At 36.8% G+C, this 19,740-nt stretch overlaps 1 protein-coding gene across 7 annotated transcripts in view; it reads right to left on the bottom strand.

Annotated features, from left to right (window-relative positions):
- The window catches only part of LOC124428661 (atrial natriuretic peptide receptor 1-like), a 38,986-nt gene that overhangs the window by 16,462 nt on the left and 2,784 nt on the right, over nt 1-19,740 (bottom strand). The window contains exons 1-16 of one of the 7 annotated variants that reach the window (XM_046972968.1): nt 18,198-18,574; nt 17,862-18,032; nt 17,462-17,636; nt 17,166-17,374; nt 8,092-8,487; nt 7,127-7,241; nt 4,878-5,215; nt 4,619-4,710; nt 4,016-4,154; nt 3,787-3,868; nt 2,775-2,910; nt 1,884-1,961; nt 1,229-1,306; nt 805-909; nt 373-619; nt 112-270 (exon numbers count right to left, since the gene is read on the bottom strand). In XM_046972968.1, coding sequence (XP_046828924.1) covers nt 112-270; nt 373-619; nt 805-909; nt 1,229-1,306; nt 1,884-1,961; nt 2,775-2,910; nt 3,787-3,868; nt 4,016-4,154; nt 4,619-4,710; nt 4,878-5,215; nt 7,127-7,241; nt 8,092-8,487; nt 17,166-17,374; nt 17,462-17,636; nt 17,862-18,032; nt 18,198-18,426 — 2,749 coding nt within the window. In that variant the 5' untranslated portion in view covers nt 18,427-18,574. Of the gene's footprint in view, nt 1-111; nt 271-372; nt 620-804; nt 910-1,228; nt 1,307-1,883; nt 1,962-2,774; nt 2,911-3,786; nt 3,869-4,015; nt 4,155-4,618; nt 4,711-4,877; nt 5,216-7,126; nt 7,242-8,091; nt 8,488-12,633; nt 13,878-17,165; nt 17,392-17,461; nt 17,637-17,861; nt 18,033-18,197; nt 18,575-19,740 lie in introns of those variants that run through there. The other 6 variants (XM_046972970.1, XM_046972972.1, XM_046972974.1 and 3 more) reach the window with 6 other exon arrangements.

The raw sequence follows: 19,740 nt of genomic DNA, 5'->3' as shown, positions 1-19,740 counted from the left end.
ATAATTCATCCAGTATGTAGACGACATCTAACAACAACAAGTTCGTTATGGCGATTGCGATTACGATCACTATTACTATTACGATTACGTTTAGGCAAATGGTGTACTCACCATTAGGCGGTGGATCGTAATTTTCTCCCAAATAGAAAGGACCTTTACGAACGACGATCTCGTGTACGATTATTCCGAAACTATAAACGTCACCTTTTTGAGTACCTTCCGGTGGTCGCCTCTCCATTCTCAACAACTCCGGCGCCGTCCACAATTGTCCTATAAACGATAACACGTTTCTCTTTTCTTTATTGCTCTCTCTTCCTTTTTTTATTTTTCATTACAAACGAACACTCGACGGCAATGATTAGTTTTACTTACGTCTCCAATAAGCGTAACTGCTTTTGTCGAATTCCTCTTCCATGAGACCGGATCTCCTCAATTCGTGAAGACCAAAATCGGCAATTTTTAGGACGAATCGCGAATCCACAACGCAATTGCTCGACTTTAAATTCCCATGGCTTTTAACCTCGGAAGCGTGTAAATAGGCCATCCCACGTACTATGTCGTGTATCAAAGAGCCGCGAAACAAACGATCGAGTTTAATCTGTTCGTTTTCAAGTATGTCCTAAACAAAGAAAATATAGAAAAATAATTATTCGAGTAAATCGACGTTACGTCTACTCGCTTTTTGTTGCACGGATAATATACTTCGTCTGCATATGCACAAATATTTATATATACATATATATATATATATATATATATATATATATATATATATATCTTTTTCCTTATGATATTACGACCAACCTGAAGGGATCCTTTAGGACAATATTCCGTCAATAGACAACAATGGGGTGGGTCGACGCAAGCACCATAGAAACGCACCAAATGATCGTGCTGTAGATCTTTCATCTATCAAAAGTAAAGCAGGATAGGTGTATTAATAAATCTTGCTAAAAAAGTTGTCTTCTTCTTCGAGAAAAGAAATAAAAAGAATAAAAATGTTAATTCATTCCTATTATGTAATTTTTCGAGAAAAACAAAGAAACAACAACAAACGTTCGTTCATGTCATCTTAGGATATTCAAATTCACTTTTCCATGATCGTTGTTAATCTATTCCGTGGCGAACGTTTATTATTACGGGATATGATTAATCGCAAGATCAACTTTCGACGGCAATTATTGTTCGCCGAAACATTGTGTTGTATATGTGCGTGATCGATACTCACCCGTTTTAACTCGAGCAATAAAGGCCTCGATATTTCCACTTTGTTCCTTGGTATTAATTTTATAGCCACCTTTGAGTTCTGTAATGAATTTCAAAATACACTCTCTCTCTCTCTCTGTATCTATCTGTCTACCTGTCTCTATCTCTATGTATCTCTCTTTGATCTTCATTTGTAAATTACGACGACGTAAAAGTAAAAAAATAGAAAAGAAAATGCGATGTATGCAACTTTTTCGTTAGATCATTGCGTCGTACTGGCATTGCAAATTTAATCGTGTCCCTCAAGCCCTACGTCACTTTATAATTATGCAAACTTCTTGCTTCTTTCTTTCATTCTACACTTTTTTCTCCCCTCCTCCTTCTTCTTCTTCTTCTTTTTTCTTTTATTGCCCACGTAAAAGAAAAAAAAGAATAAAAGAAAGGAAAAAAAACAAGAGAGAACTGAAGGCGATAGGATTTTAAAGGAAATTAAAGAGGAACTTTAAGGAAGAAGTAAAGGGAAAGAAAACTAAATATTCGCTCGGGGACATTCTATTAATACTTTGATCCCGTTTGAAAAAAGAGAAGAGAGAGAGAGAGAGAGAGAGAGAGAGAGAGAGAGAGAGAGGAAAGAAAAAAGATGAAGAAAACGCCTTTGAAGCAAAATGAAAACTTACCTTGTAAAATCCTGTTGGAATATAGACGTGCTTGTCCACACCCTCCGGTAGACTAACGTTATCATCAGAGTATACGCTCTGTAAATGAAAAAAAAAGCAAAAAAAAATAAAGAAATTAAATAATAAAAAAGAAAAAGAATAAAAAAGATCGGCTTTAAAAGGCACCGTCATTATCGAGATACTCGGATCTTGCGCAGCAAAAGAGATTTGTTTTCAAAATTAAATCGCTCAAATGACAAAGCGTCTCTTAACGTTAACGAGTTAAATTATGTTAAAGGGCATTTACGTACATCTAAATGGCCAAAAAGTAAATAATATTAAAAAGGCAATTTTTATCATCCTTTTTTTTCACACAAGTAATTCATTTAATGAATAAAATGTTATTAAAAATCCATCTACTTTTTCCAACGAGAAAGATTAAAACAATTCATTGTCTTCTTCGAATCATCCGATGATATCGCTTACGGGTTATTATCAAAAATGAAAAAAAGAAAAATAAAACAAGGAAAACACCATCAAAGTATATTTAAAAAGAAAAGTCCTTCACGAAGTCGATTCTTTTTGTAATACTTTCATTTAATGAAAGTAAAATATGAATTTTTTCGAATTTTCGATAAAAATAATCTAATGATGAAGAAGAGACTATATCTATAAGATATATGTTAAAAAATATTTTTAAAGGATGCTAAAATATAGGAAGAGAAGAAGAAATATTATTGAAAGATTAATATTTTCAAACCTTTCCATATAAGTATATATACATAATCTCCGCCGGTTAAGATAAAATCCCGTGATACTTGAGATCCGATGAAACGTGAAGGAAAAACTTTGATGAGTTTTAACATCATAAAAATAAACGATTTTTATAAAAATAACTTTGGAGATACTCACAAGTTGGCTGTTACGTAACTTGTTGGCAATTAACGAATACATCGAGCCTCTAGTCCTCGCGTAAGGTACCCAGATGATGTCTTCCCAGTGTACTTTCCACGTCATAGAAGCGATTTCAGCCTCTAGTTTGAAGTGACTGTAAAGGGGAGAAAAAGGCAAGAAGAAGAAGAAGAAGAAGAAGAAGAAGAAGAAAAATAAAGAAAAGAAAAGGAAAGGAAAAAAAGAAACATCATCCGAATTGGCTGTCGAACGTCGTCATGACTTCTCGTCGAAAGAGAAACACTTCGAACGAGCGGCAATAAAACGCGAGCGAGAAAACGAGACGATTTTAAAACTCGATCATATAAAGGATGTTATATACAAGGTTAGAACATTGGTAGTTGGTAAGGGACGATGAGAGTTCTCTAACGAGATTTATTATTTCGTTTCTGATAAATTGAATACGTCGAATGATGGAATCGGCAAACTCAGGATCGTTTCAATTTCTAACGATTTTCCATGACGAGTGCCCATCAAGACTTATCATTTAATATTTCCGAGTTATTCGTTCTAATGATTATTTGTCGAGTCATACAAAGTGCAAACTTATTATGCGAAAGTTATTTCTCCCTAGAGATGAAAACGGGCTAAGGACATTTCGCTTGGACTCGTGAATCTACGAGCACAAGGGAATACATCCTTGTTCTTGGTATTTCACTGCGAGAGTAGCTTGGATGGAGAGCTGCTCGCCTACTGCAAACTAGCTACCTAATTACGTTCCAGTGTTCCTCATAATACGCATACCTGGAAATTTTCAACTAAATTAGAGATGGAAAGTAACGTCGCTTTATCTACCCAAGAAAATCTGCCTAACTCTACATAGAAAATGTTTCGACAGATTTCCTTTCGTCTCTTCCCTTCTCTTTATTTTTTCTTTTGCTCTCTTTTGTTTCCTTCCTCTTCCTCTTCCTCTTCCTCTTCCTCTTCCTCTTTCGTTCATTTCAATCGAAAATATTTAAGTGATATCGCTTACCGATAAATAAATACCGAGCCCACCACCAGAACGACCACGATCGAACTCAAAACTATCGAGAGAATGGCGTATCCTGGGAGAGCTGCAACGAAAAAGGAGAAGAAAGATAAAATAAAAGAAAAAGGAGAAATAGAAAAGGGAAAATCATTTAACGTAATAATTCAATTTCGACACGTCGTTATGATCGATATCTTAAGATTATATTAGAGAGATCAAATTAAATCCTTACAATTATCCGGACATAGAGATCCATCGAATCCGCAAGTTGGAGTATCAGGGGGTGGTTTCGGTCTTCCGCCGGACCAATGAATCTGTTTTCCCTTTATATAGTCCAGAGTTTTGTTAGCACCGTAATAATTGGCAACGATCTTTAACAAACGATAAATCGTGAATGACAGGGAGAGAAAGAGAGAGATTACGCTAAATCCTATTGATCAACTACCGCCGGTTTTACCGACGAACGAATAAAATTTCACGAAAGAATTTCATCGTTAAATCTGATTAAAATATATGAAAGTATTCAATCCTTTTATTTCAGTCATGTTCAGTCGAATTAACATCTCGTACGACGTGAATCGTCTTAACTGTTAACCAGGAAAATTTTCGATCGATGAACGTGAATATGAATAAAATTTATTTCAAATCAAAATAAAATTATGTACGAATGGAGTCAAGATAAAGTTTGGATGAATCATTGAATGATAATGGATCGAAATGTTTTAAAAGCCTCTTTCTTTTTTTGCTCGATAGGAATAAATAAGTTAAATCCTGATCGACGCGTCAATGCGTCCTTCCTAATTAACATTAATTAGTAATGCGTATAACATGTTACCTCGAATTTCGAAGTTTCCGGATTCATGTCCAGAAGGGAATAATCCGCGATTCTATCGCCATTCTCGTCGATATTCACGTCTCCGGTTATACCTGAAATAATCAATCAAACTGTTAAAGTAATTATCAACGTTTACGTAAAAAAAATCTAACTCGTTTTCTAATGAAATGTGACGATCATTTATGTACGACTATTTAATAAAAAAAGAAAGAAAGTATAAAACTCTCTTGATCTTTCTCATACACGTTTGCGAACTAACCTTTGAAACTTTTACCCCACATTCTTCTCGTTAAATTGCCGCCATCCAGATCAACCTCACCGGTAGGCTTATCCGGTAGGCTCTCTTTAAGCGCAAGAGCATAAAGAAGAACGGCATCGTAAAAGGCCGTGACGAACGTCGAAACGGAACTATTGCCGAACGTGAAATTGTATTTGCTTTGTGCCAACGATTTAACTTCACGCGAGAAATTTAAATATTCAAGATCGTCAGGAGTCCGTGCGGTTACAGTCAAAAGTGCTTGGTACGCTTTTCTCGCCTTCTCGTTTCTCTCATCCGTGTCGCCCTCCAATTTCCATGGTTCTATGGAATTGTTGTCGCTGGAAAAGAAAAAGAAGAAAACAAAAAAAAATAAAGGAAATTTCCAAGAATCCTTCCGCTTCTCTCGAACCGTCCGAAAGCCAAAGCAATTGGCGCAAGAATTCTTGAATTTTCTTCTTTTTTATTCCTTTCTCTTTGTTTTTACTTTCTTTTCTTCATATTCTATTCTGTCGAACCACTTGATAACCTTTAACATTTATATTGAAAATAAAAAATATAATTAATCTTACATATCAAAAATAAATTTTCCTCAAGATTAACGTTCATTATTAAATGACAAAACTTCGTACACGACGATTGATTGACAAATAATTTACTTTGGAATTTCAATGTCTCTATTAAATTCAATTCGATTCAATCGATTATTTTACACGCCGTTAACATAAGAGGTACGTCACGTAGTAAAAAATTTTACAAAACTATGGATTTGAATGTACAGGATATCTGATGGATCAAACGAAAGGAGAGGAAGGGATAGGGCTGGTCATTCCCAATTAAAAAAAAAAGCCTTCACGTATAGCCGTCCAATATCCGTATCGTTTTCAAGTCCATAACAATTTTTGCAGTTAATTAATGGTTGATCTTGATAAAAAGAAAAAAAAAAAAAGAAAAGAAAAAGAAAAGCAAGAAAAAAGAGAAGAAAATCGGTAAAAGTACCGATTGCTTTTTATTGGAAATTAAAATTTCTTTTTTCCTAATAATCAAATGTCACATTTTACGGAAATAAACCTAGATTTCAATCACAGGAAGAATAAAATAAAATAAGAGTTTCGATTGAATGTTCGTACATAAGAATGAAAAAGAAGAAATCGCTTTTCTTCCCTTTTTTTTTTGCTTTTAAAGAAAACATTCCAAATGTCTTTCGAAGAAAATTCTAGTACATTCTGACGTACTATTGTTAGGAACTAATACATAAGGCTTTTTTCTTTTTTATTGGAAACAAACTGTTGTTGTATGTATTTTTTGGAAGAGGCTGTACGTTTTATAAGAAAAAAAAAAAAGAGTTATAAAATACAATGTATAGAAATTTATCAATCTTCTCTGTTCAGAGTTCTTCTTCAATCATCAGTTCGACTTAAACGAACGATTATTATCGATATCGAATGATTAGCGATTGAAATGAGTTTGAATTTGAGTTTGAATTATGGAAATATTAACTCGTAGGAGGCCGTAGCTCATATTAGATAGATCTAGATCGTCTTTAATCCTCTTCCTGTCCTTAAGACAACACGGTTTGGACGTATCGATGGTGCAACGATTGCTTCCTATCTACGATCAATACATTTCTAGACCGCGGTTTACCAATAATCCAGACGAGAAGTTGCGGCCTGGGATTTCTAGTTCAACGAATTCAATTCTATTGAAGCAGAGTACGTCAATTCGAAAATCTTGTCTTTGCCCCCACCCACTCTAGTCATTACTATTATCGTTCATTTGATAAAATCGTACGTAAATGTAATTTCTTTTAAAAGAAAGAATAATTAAATCGTAAGAATTAACGGAAATTCTTTTCTTCTTTTTACCAAACATAGACATCCTAGGAATGGTCTATGAAGTATGGAGTAATCGATCGTAAGAAGATATACGATCAAAAGGGATCATGTAATAACAAGTTTAGTCTGATTCGAAAGGGCCATTACCGGCCTAACATTTTTCTAACATTTTTTTTTTATAGCCTCGTAAAATACGAGAAGAGGTATGAAATGCCACGTAACGCGGGATATATACCGGTCTTTCATAATTAAAAAGCATGGAAAATGGCTCCTTCTCGTTATTACATTGTCCTCGTTGAGGGAAGTAAAACATGCGGAAAACGACTTAATAACGTGGATACTCCATTGCATTTATATTATACGGAATAGCAACGAAAAACGTTCTGTTATTATCTTGATAATGTTTACTCGACTCACCTAGATGAAAGCTCTATCGAGAAAAATACATATTCTCCGGAATCAACCATTCCGAGTTCCTCGGCTGCGAGCAATATCTCTCGTATGGTGGTAGAATTTGCGCACATGACTACGACTGAAACATAAGTTGGATTAATAATACCCCCTCCCATTTAGAGATAATAATGCGATTTCATTCAAGAGAAGATATTTATCATATAATGGTGATATTCTCTTGTAAAGCACATTTCGTAGTTATTAACATTTATAAAATGGAGGAAAAAGAGATACGATCGAAAATTCGAATTCTGACGTAACGATTTGGACGAACGTACATGCGTATGTACATATGTACGTGTACCTTATACCTAACCGTTCGTATTATAAACATTTACTCGTACGAGACGTCGTAAAACAATTTTACGATTGTTGAAGTCATATCGGTCCCGTCCGGAAACCAACTTTTCAAAAGTAACGTTTGTGATGTCAACAAAGAAAAAAAAATCGAAAGAAGAAGAAGAAGAGAAAAAGGCGAAGGAAGGAAGGAAGGAGGACGAAAGGACAGGGAAAATGTAAGAATATAAAGAATATAAAAATAATATTTTCTTCTCTGTGTTCATCTGAATTCTACTTGATCCGATAGAAAACCCTAAGGTCCTTCTTCTCTCTAAAGGTCTCGAGACTGCATAGATGGCCTGAATTCTAGTTTCCTTTTGTAGTCGAGATATCGTTACTTGCATCGACAGTAACTTGCAACGTAAAGCAGCAAGCTGTCTGTTTAATAATAGAGAAACATGCATTATAAAGAACGCCTTACGCCTCTCGTAAATTCCATACATTTTTACGAAAGCAACGAGGATGATAATAAGTGACGATGATGTTGATGGTGAAAGAGAGGACTGAGAGTAACGGGGGAGGGTAGGGAAAAAAACTAAAAAAAAAAAAAAGAAAAAAAAAAGAAAAAGAAACAACGAGCAACAACTTACTCCTCGCAGACTTTGACACGAATAGAAGAAGATTCCTGTAGTCCTCGGCATTGGTAGTTTCCTGATTGAAACTTTTGTGAGCTGGTGTTTGATTCAACGCTGTAAATACGGCTCCCAAAGTGAAATGGCACTCTGAATTACCGCGGCTGCTCGCCATCGCGTGATTATGATATAATAGACCGGCAATTTTCCAGCCGAATCTTTGAAGTATGTGCCTTAACGCTTCGCCGACCAAACGATGGCTCCCCATCATTCTCGTTAACGTCGGATAGTGCTCGTCCTTATGACGAAAGGCTTCTGCCTGAGCACCTGCCGTCAATACTGGTATCCCCCATACACCAGCATATCTCGCCACCGGTGCAATAACGTAGTCGCAAACGGGACCCAAAAAGGCATCTGCTTTTGTTAGAACAATTCACTCATCAAGAATTCTACGACGATTCTACAACGAATCGTTTCGTGCTTCTTCGCTCGAAACAGAAACTTCTCTCTCCCTCTCTGTCTTTCGAAGAAGAAGAAGAAGAAGAAGAGGAAGAAGGAAAGAAAGAAACTTCGAAATTCGAATGTTCTACTCGAAAATGAAAATAGACGAGAAATGAATGACAAGATAAACAGGTTAATAATCAGGTTATAGATTAGTAGACGGGTTAGTCCATTTATTTATATGTGCGCGTAGTTATATTTATATAGAAAGAATGCTACACTCGTGCAAGGGTTAAGTAATAAAAATGTTAAATCAAAATTCACAATTAATCCTTCTAATTACTTTCTCTAATGAAGATTATCATGAAAAAGTCGTCGCGTTTAATTGCCAACAGTAAAAATATTACGCCAACGTTACAGATGTTTTTCTTTCTTTGATATGCAATGTCTTTGCCCTATGCAACGGACGTAACACAAGAGATGTAACCAATTAGACTCGATTCTATCCTTCATCGATCGTTCTATATGATCCAACAACGAACGTCGTATTGGCTTCAATGACATCATTGCGGCTACGTATTTCGGCAGAAAGTGGTTTGCGCTCGATTAACCCGCGTCAGGAGGCTATTTGGTCAGGAGGTTATACAAGAACCAAACGAGTAGTAGTATAACTCCTTTCTGTGCGAACTATCCTATTCGTATGGATTACAATTAAAAGAAAAAACGTATCCACTTGCTAACTTTTGTACCACCTATCTTTTCGTTTCATCATCTAACGAAGATTTATAAACACTAGCTATCAGGAGTAAAAAACTTTTCTCACTTTTTCTCATGAATAATAACTTTTTCCCTTAATCAAGCACTCTTTTAAACTCTATATATCTTTAATAATAAACCACTATCGACCCATAATTATTTCATTTATTTCCTTCAAATCGTCGTTATTTCATATTCGTTTTGCATTACGTTTCTTCACCACCCACCCACCTTTTTCATCCCCTTTCTATCTCCCCCCGCCCCGCTCTTTCTATCGTCCTCCTATCTGCTTTTTACTTTTCTTTCTTTCTTCTTTTTTCTTTTCTATTTTTTTCGGCAATAAACCATCGCGGCACGTCGTAGAAAGAATATGCCATGAGATATCGCGGGTCTAAAGCATCACATACGTGTATGGCATGTACATTAAACGCGTTCCTTTGCGAAAAGCAACCTTTGGTATGAATAAGGATAATACATTTTTCTCACGTATACCTTCAACCCCCAGACCCTACGGAACAATCTCATTATAACTTGTTTCACGTTTATCTCGTCTTTTCTCTCCCACAGAAATTACACGTGTTATTTGAAGAAAATGTATAGATACCGTTCGGCCGAATTCATTCTCTTTTTATTTTCATTCAATGGGAAAATAAATATCGATTTTATTATCTCGCCGATGATTGTTCCGCTCTATATTCATCATGAAAAAAAAGAAGACACGTGAAAAAAAAAAAAAAGGAAAAACAAGGAGCGCATCATCATTCTCCAAACAGATACGATATTACGCTTTAGATAATTCGGAACTTTTTATTATTATTTTTTTTCCTTTGTTTTTTCCTTTTTTCCAGGAGAAACCGTCAGACCGTACATTTTCAATTTTGTAATTTCGATTCGTCAATACGCCCACACGTTGATTAGTCGGTTCGTTTGCAGTTCTCTACTTTCTCTCCGTTTTTTCTCTTTAGACGCCGTTTCGTCAATTTATACCGGCAAATCGAACGCAATCGTTATTCAATCCGTGCACCCTTCTGATTCGCTATCTACAAATTCCAGAATAGAATGTATGTATGTATTGTGTGTGTGTGTGTGTGTGTGTGTTTGTGCGTGAGATGTCCTGTTTATCTCGAAAAAATGGAATATCTTTTGGCGAGGGAGTGAATCTAGAAAAAGAATTTTTTTTTTTTTATACTAGAAACGTAATGCAAAACGAATATAAAATAACGACGATTTTTTGTTTGTTACTAAAAGCAAATCTATATGACGTCTATTTTGATAAGTTTAATGATAGGAGAAATTTCACAGCCCAATTCATTTTCTTCAATGGAACTGTATTATTCTTGAGAAGAATTCAACGATCTGCCATTATAAGATTAGTTATTGTTATAAAATGTTATAAATTGTACTATATGAAAGAATGAATTTGTCTAAAAAATTTTTTTCCGTCACTTGATCTGCAAAGAGCAAAAAAAGAAAAAAGATTGGTACCATATAATGTACCAATTCCTTTCCGTAGCGAACAAATCTGTAAAGAAGAAAAAAAAAGTCTAGGTTCAATCCCTCGCGAGATATTCCAATTTTTCGAGATACACGGGACACACATATCTGTGTACGTATGTGTATATATATATATATATATATATATACACATATATATATATATATATATATATATATATGTAAATATGTGAACGGCAGCTTATCCTCTGTCTTCCATTAGCTTCGAAATGGAAGAATGTACGTGTCACAGTGTTTTTTAAAGATGAATAAACGATCGTAAAGGGAGATCGGGGAATCGTGAAATCGAAAAACTAAATCGACGAACGAGAAAGAATTTTCGTCAAAATTTAAGACAACAAGATAGACGAGGTACCGGCAAACGAGAATACGAATGTAGAAGGGCGAGAGTTCAATTGACTCGGTAGAGGAGAAAGGGGAAAAGTGGGATGAGGATTAGGGGTAAAAAGAGGAGAAGTACAGGGGGACCTCTGGATGGCACATACTGGAGGGCATTTCGAGGGATCGAAATAATTAAGCGTAATTAAGAGAAGGAATTTGAGTGCCGATAATAAGAAAGAAAGTGGTCGCGTCTCGCGAAGTAGATAACCAACCGCAAACGAATAGCCAAGCTGCTGCTATTGCAGACTAACATAAGAGCAAACTCCCGGCTTTGGTTGATTGACCGCAACGTCCTGCAGGGCTCCGGTCTTTACTAGTTGACCGATTCCTCTTTCTCATTGTTGCGCTACGAATTTACGCACACACGAAAGATCTCTCTGCAGCTGCTGGCGAACCACCGATGATGACCGATGACGTCAGCCCTTCATAAAAATAGGGCCGCATTTCTACTGTCCGTGGCACGGCTTTAAAGTTGCGGAACGAGGAGCAATTAAAACGCAACGGACTCTACTTAGTTTGCCTTCTGTATCACGTTCTTTCTCCTTCTTTTTTCTCTTCTTCTTATTTTTCCTTTTTCTTCTTTTCCCTCTAATAACGTTTTCTTTACTCTAACATAAGCGCTATTTCTTCGCGATGCACCGGTACGAATCGGCACGAATCAATTAATCCTTAATCATCGGGAGAGGCCCAAAAGAATTCTTCCCCATAATGAGAACGCTTTACGAATCCGTACGTAACTTAAAGATCATTCTTATTGGGGTTAGTGCACCGAATCAACGAGACGATCAAACGAGATCTCGCTGGCAATAAACGTTATTTTCATCACGGTATAATATGCAACCCTTTTAAAAAACGGGACAACGTACATGAATACATACGAATAAGTACGTAGATAGTGCACATCATACCCGTATATATATTCGTTTGTCCTTATATAACCAAGCGAAATTGCACGACTTTCAAAGGGGAAATATCGAAGGTACCGACTGCCACGGATTTTCATTAAACTTCTTTTTCATCCGTCCGTCGAAAGCACGAAAGCTAACATTTTCTCTGGATCGTTCTCAAACGTATTACATCGTTCCGCGGTACGCTGGATGAAATTTCTTATGAAATTATTCCATGCATTTCATGTTCTTTTCGGGCGTAAAGAGATTCGTCGTGACGGGCATTCACATGCATAATATCGACGAGCGAAGGAGAAAGTCAATGAGATTAGAATAATGGTACGGACAGAGAGAGAGAGAGAGAGAGAGAGAGAGAGAGAGAGAGAGAGAGGGAGACTTTTATGCTGCGAAAGCAACTCCTTCCTTTATGACAATATATTCTAATGACAATTTATTAGCTACCTCGCTCGGAGAAAATAAAGGCGATAAGGACGAAAAAGGCAAAGGTGTATGAGGAGATGAAAGATAAAAAGGGGTGGGTTAGGAATAAAGAAAAGAAAGTGGACGATCTCTGAGCGACCTGCCGTCTGATTGATGTAAAACTCGAAGGCTGCCAATGGTCCGTAAGTGCTCGAACAACGAGAATCCCGATGATCGACCTTTATGTTCCATCCTGGCAGGGGTCCCTTCGACGAGCTAACAGCTTTAACGGCCAAAAGTACAGCTGGCAATACCCTGGGCAAGCTCTGTTCGTGATGAGGATCGCCAGGAGCTATTACGGCTAGTTTCACTTCACCCTTCGATTGTTTACGTATACCAAAACATTCCTTCGTCGTTCGCACATTGAACGTATTAGTTTCATTCGTAGCGAACGCGCATAATATAATCAACGTCAGTGTCATGTAAACAAAAGCGAAACCAATAATAGGATCGTGGGTGTTAATGGATTTCCGTATCGACGAATTCATCGTGATTATCGACAATGACTTGTCTTAAGACAATTTCCCTTAAATAATTTATCTTATTTTCTTACAGCAGCCCCACCGTGTTTGTCCGAATGATCGCGTACGTTCTCCTTCGGTCGTAGAATCACGTCCCCTTCTTCCCTCCCTTTTGTAATAATCGAATAATATTCGTGGCATCATTCACAAATATAACACGATATAGAAAATCGTCTCGATCGATCACAGATTTCTGATCTAATAATCTTCCCCTTCCGTTTCTCATTAATCTTACGTATTTATCGGGTGCCACCCACGATGGCGATTTACGAGATAGAGTTAGGCTCGTGCACGCCGTCACGTGCAGTAACAGCTGATGAAAAGTAGGATGCACGTAAGGAACCATAAGCACAGGGCACAGACACAGGCACGACTAATGTACATCTTTTTCAATCTACTATATGCCCCTTAACAACATGATTCTTCAAGAATTCTCCAACAATCGTCGATTATAAATTGCGAAACCACTGGATATACTGGATATGCTGGGGGGAAAAAAAGGAACACCCGCGTTTTAATGACTACAATTCATTTATTCGCTCGGCCAATTAATTTATTCGCCCTTATTACACGTATGCGCCCGCGTAAAATATTAAAGAAACTTTTATTTACGTATCGTTACGATCCTAATACGATATGACGATTCTAATAAATTTTCTATTATCCCATCGATCGTACTAATGTCTACTTATCGATACTATTCGATTCTTCCAAAAAAGTTTCGTAAAATTATCACGAATAAATATGTCTATCCAATCGTAAACATCGTTAAATCGATGGAAACTATTACTCTTGGATCAAGATGCGCTCGGAGCGCGCGCGCATTGCTAACTGATAGCCGACGAGGGCGAAAGATACCACGGTGATCAGAATCGCCCCTCGAAGTCGCTCCACCTCCAACCACCACCACCACCACCACCACCACCACCACCGCCACGACGACAACTAACCATCTCTATCAGCAACATCAACGTCAACGCTAACATAAACGCCAATGCCAAAACCAACACTAGTTTAATCCGTATCTCTCTAGCGTTATTTTATACGACACGTACGCGCACACACACACCCTACGTCCAGAAATGCGTATGTAAAAAGACGATTCACGTGTGCGCGCGCATGCAGTGCGCTTGCTACTCATGTGTAAGGTTGGCGCGTATTGTCATTGACGAGTAAAATGGAAGAACGCATGCGTCCGATCCCGTCCACCTTTCCATTGAAATAATGAAAGCCCACCAGTAAAATCTCAGCGTACCTTCGACGCGCCCTTTTTTTCTCCTCTTCGTTCGATCGCGAACCGACAAAGATCTCAGAGTTACGCTCATCGAACGTCGCGAGAACAGTTCTCATCTCTTTATCTCCATTTATTAAATTTAATTTATCTTTATTTTACAACGGCTTATAACTAAGTCAGACAAATATTTGATACTTTTATGCGCACCTACCACTATTACTACTTTATGAGGTGTAAAAGAAAAAAGTCATATTCGGATACTAAGAAAGTAACCAGCCGTAGGGGCACTATCTAATTATAAGATAATAACCGCATGATACCGGCATTAAAATTTATTATTTTAACGAGTTATCTTCTTCTTCGAGTTTCATTTGAAATATCAACCAAAGAGACGAACATACGAGTTCGCGATAACGTACAATTTTATAGATCCAATGAAAATTTCAGCCAAAGTTGCAACATTAACGGAATATAATCAATGGATTATTCTTGCTCGACTAAGTTACCAAAACTGCGAGATTATGGTTTCTATCTTTAATATATTTATAATGACCTCATCTATCATGCCATGACTATGTCCATACGCTCCTCTATTTTTACTATCTACGGTATGACCTAACGGTACATCTTATAGCCTTCCCATATCGTATTTATATCGTTGTGGATATGCCTAAACATAGATGAATAAATTAAATTTTTGTACTTTTATCTATCTACACATACTTCTCTATCTAGCTATTCCTTTATGCTGTCCTTTAAGCTTTATCGAATCTATAACGCGAACGATGAGGGAAATAAATGTCTGCAAGGGACAGTAGAAAATTGAATGCAAAATGGTACTCGGTAGTGGTAAACTCTCGTCTGCATTTGTATTTATTATCTATGCACGTGTGTGTGTGTGTGTGTGTGTGTGTATAGGGCGTCCCATCGTAATTGATCGGCCGCGAATCGACGATTATTAAAAACGAAATAAAATTTTTTCTTTAAAATAAAATCTCTACGTCATATTCCAGATGATCTTTCCTAACGTTAAATCCAATATATAAAAGAATTCTATTAAAGTCTTACTTCCTGCAATTTGATTTGATTAAGTTTCAAAGTGACGGATGCGATACCAGCTTTGAGGAGACCTATGAGCAAAATTGTTAAAGTTTCAGGCAAAGCTTCGAGCAATCCTTGTAAACTTTTGTTTGTTCAACGAGAGTAATTTAACACGGACCATTTATTTTACATTCAGAATCGAGATAGATCGATTACAAATGCCTTTTGTTACGCCTTTTATTTTTCTATCATCGTCATACGACTATAACTTTAATTGAATATTATTAGACTTTTACGTGTCATCGGACAAACACATGAATATCAATTAATTTCTTTCATATTCGTTACTCGATTTTTAATTGATTTTTATTTAATAATAGAGTGACAGATACGAAAAGTGAAAAATTTGCATCTTTACCGACCCCTAAGTCTGATGGTATTTTAGCCGGTCGATAAATTTAATCTCAGACTTACCGATTACCGATATCGTCGTTCTTCCATAGTTTTTGTCATTTAACAATTATGCATTATCGACCATCGGCAAAAAAGAAATCCGATCGATAAGGTAATAAAATCGAAAGAAAAAAATTTTCTTTCATATCTAAGATATCAACGATATCAAGTATTTCGAGTTCATTAAGGAAACATTTAAATATAGATTTTTTTTGGACGTATTCATTTTTTTCACCGTATCAAAAGATGATTTGATATCGACGGATATCAATAATAAAGATGTTCGACCAGTAAGCGATAACGATGCGCGATAAAGTAAACGACGAAACGATAACGTCAACTTGGTCTGACTAAAATAGAAAATTTGATAAGAGCACAAACTTACTACTGCTACTATCCACTAAATACTTGTGTTATTTTAATCTCCCATACGGCCTTTGTTACAAACCTTCGGGAAATCTTTAACTCTTACGATTACCAAGCTCGCAAATCTCTTGGCTTTCTTGGAACAGACGGGAAAACAAATGTTCGCCATATCTGTTTGTATAGATAGCGAACATTTGTTTTTTACCTTATCAAGTATTACATGAAGAAAAAAGTAATTTTTTCACTCTTTAATCCACTTGAAATGATTAATGTATATTAAGAGGAATGATCTACGTCTAACAATAAAGGGTACCCTTCCGGAGCGTAATTAATTTTTCCACAAGTGGATCTTAATTACCTCGGAGTATGATTTATCGTTCAAACGAATAACTAATAGATAACTATATAAATAGGTATTAACAGTCCGATAACTTGGTCTAAATATATTCTAGAAAGAAAGAAAACTCGTGGAACCATGGAACGAATCATCGTACGAATCTCTGATTCGTCCCATCCACCATGTTACAAATCGCCATTCGTATTCGCGATAACAAACATATTCTCCTCCTCAACAAGAATATTTAATCTTTGTCAGAGTCCCCTTTTTATTATTCGTCCTTGAAGTCCTCAAGTTCTTATCGATCGTAAAGCATCTTTATGAATGTCGAAGAAAAATTGCCAACTTCTGACGATAAGTAGCTTTTCGTAAAGAGAGAGAGAGAGAGAGAGAGAGAGAGGGGGGGGGGGGACTCGGAGCTATTATAAAAATTCTAAAAAAAAGAAGAAAGGAAGAAAGAAAGAAAGATTAATACCCTCCTACAAAAGAAAATAGACATAGCGATCGTAAAAAGAGGCTTGCCATCTTCTATGCAGCAATTCGAGAAAACACTTTTTCGTTAAATCTTCTAACCGAAGAGAATAGGACCAGACGCAAATCGAGGAATATTTTAATCCTAATCGGCAATGTGAAAAATGTTCGAGGATGAAATATAAAATATAAAAATTTTCTTCGCTTACCACCGTAAGAATTGCCGACGTGTACTTTAAGAGCTTCCAAATAATCCACCGACGTGGCAGTTTCAATGTCGTAAGTGCCAAATGTAAAATTAGGCTTCTTCTTAAGATACTCGACCATGGATTTCATCATTAATTGACAAGAATGCCTCCCGCCAACTTGAATTTGTCCATTCGTTGCATAAAACAAATGGACCTTTTGCCATTCGTAACTGAATGAAATCAAACGCTTTTAATAAATAAAAATCTATTATTTGTCGTAAAATATTGCAAAACGATCTAATTTTGGTTGTACTTACTAATTTATGATAGCTATCAAGAACTGCGCTATATCCCGAAAAGCCAAATTCCCAACGCGTGTAGTCATAAAGTACTCGTCCTTGCATTCCCTCTTCTGCTGTGTAAAATCGAAAGTAAATCCCCCTGTGGTAATCAACGGAGCGCCTAAAAATTTGACTGCTCTTCCGACGACGGCTAGAAAATAAATCAAAAGTTTGTCTATCATAAAACTAAAGGAAAATTCAAAGACGTCCTCGAGATACTCGCTTTCGTGCGAGCGCATGAAAGTTGAAAGAAAGGAAAAATAACTAAATAGCTAACTAAATAAATAAATAGATAAATAAATAAATAAATAAATAGAAAAAGAAACTTTGAAGAGGGCGACGAATGTAAACGCAGGAACGTTAAAATCTCACTCACCGACGCAATAATCGCAAGCCGGTCCGAGAAAGAGGTGCACGCAATTCAAGTAACTATCGATCGAACAGACTTGTGCGTACATCGCGTCGCAGTGGTCGTCCTGAGGTAAAAACGTGAGATTCAACCAATGCGGCAGCAGATTGCGAGCTCTGGCTTCGTAAACTGCCAAATCTTAAGAGAAAAAAAAGAGAAAAAACGAGAAAAAAAAAGAGAAAAAACGAGAAAGGACAAAGAATTAAATGAAAATGAAAAAGGAAGAAAAATGCGATAAGAGTATTGTCAAATGAGTTTCAATCGCACGGATAAGAAAATATAAGAGAATAATCTTGATCTTACCGAGAACGGGTAAAACTTTAGGCAACGATATCTCGAAGTTTGGATCAGCAGGCAATATAACGGCTACTCGTAGCTCACATGAGATGATCCCAGTTTGACTTGTGCTACAGAGTACTTCGCAATCGCGTGGGAATTGTATCTCGCGACAGGTTACCTTCCCGTCTGCGGCATGACGCATCAAAGAAAAGATCGTCGTCAGAATGAAGATCCAACGATGCGAGATCCCCATCGATGCGAGCTGATCTCATTTATCCTTTATGCCCCGATTAACGCACCACGATTCCACAAGGTGATGAAGATAATCGGAGAAAAAAGAGAAAAAAGAGAAAAAAGAAAAGAAAGAAAACAAAGGAAGGAAGAACGAAATGTACTATATATATATACATATATATATATATATATATATATATATATATATATATATATATATATGTGCGTGTGTGTGTCCGAAACTTCTGAAGGAACTGTTGTACGCGCGATCGATCGACTAATCGATCAATTTTCTTCATCGTTCCTTTCTCAAATTCGACAACGGCGAACTTCTCCTCCTCGTTCAACTCTCATTTTCACTGGTTAGCACCTTCCTCGCGCTTCGATAACCCCATTCCTTTGAACGCTATCAACGTCGGATGATTATCTCGATCGTTAGCCTGTTTTCTCAATTCTATTTTTGTTCTTCCGGCGTGTAAAACCAAGAGTTATTTCATAGACGTACGACGACGATCTCAGGATGAGGAAGCTCGAAAGACGCAACAACCCCCGACGACGACGACGACGACGACGACGACGACGACGACGACGACGACGACGGCGACGACGACGACGACGGCGACGACGACGACGACGACGACGAACGCACGATTGCGAGCGAGCGCATCCTGATTTACGATTAGCCAAGATCGAAATCGTGATACTTTAACGATCATTCTCGCGCACCGGGAAAGAGTATACTGAGCGGTGCGTTCTGTATTATCGGCTGATATGTTTGATCATCTATCGCATCAATAAACTCGGCTATCTCACCTAAAAGTTTTTCAAACGAAATTCCAACGATTTCGACAATATTTTCCCAAAATGACAAATTGTAAAAAAAACTTTACCCTACACGAATATGAACTTTTTCATATGCATATGATGGTGTACATGTAGTACGATTTTTAACATCGTAAACAAAAAGATGCGCAATTATACGAATTACACATAATCGCATTGTCATTATCTTCATTTATTCTCTCTTCTTTCTCCTTCGTCGATCTCCTTCGACCTTCACGTCTTCGCGCTGTGTTCCTCCAACTTGAACTTGATTGATGATTCGTAATGTCGATATCGATTATCGTACTTTCCAAATGATATAGCAAAATGATAACGTTTGGATTTTCCTTTGCCTTTTTCACTCTTATCCTTTTATTTGTTCTTATCACTGAAACGCGTAAATGAAAACGAAAACAAAATAATGTGCGCGCGCGCGCGCGCGCGTGTGCATATTAATCAACAAAAATTGAATTAAAACGATTCGTCCTTTCGAGCTATTAGTCCATTAGAT

Source organism: Vespa crabro, chromosome 13, assembly GCF_910589235.1.
Source record: "Vespa crabro chromosome 13, iyVesCrab1.2, whole genome shotgun sequence".
NCBI lineage: Eukaryota > Metazoa > Arthropoda > Insecta > Hymenoptera > Vespidae > Vespa > Vespa crabro.
This window is presented reverse-complemented; position numbering and strand designations above follow the sequence as displayed.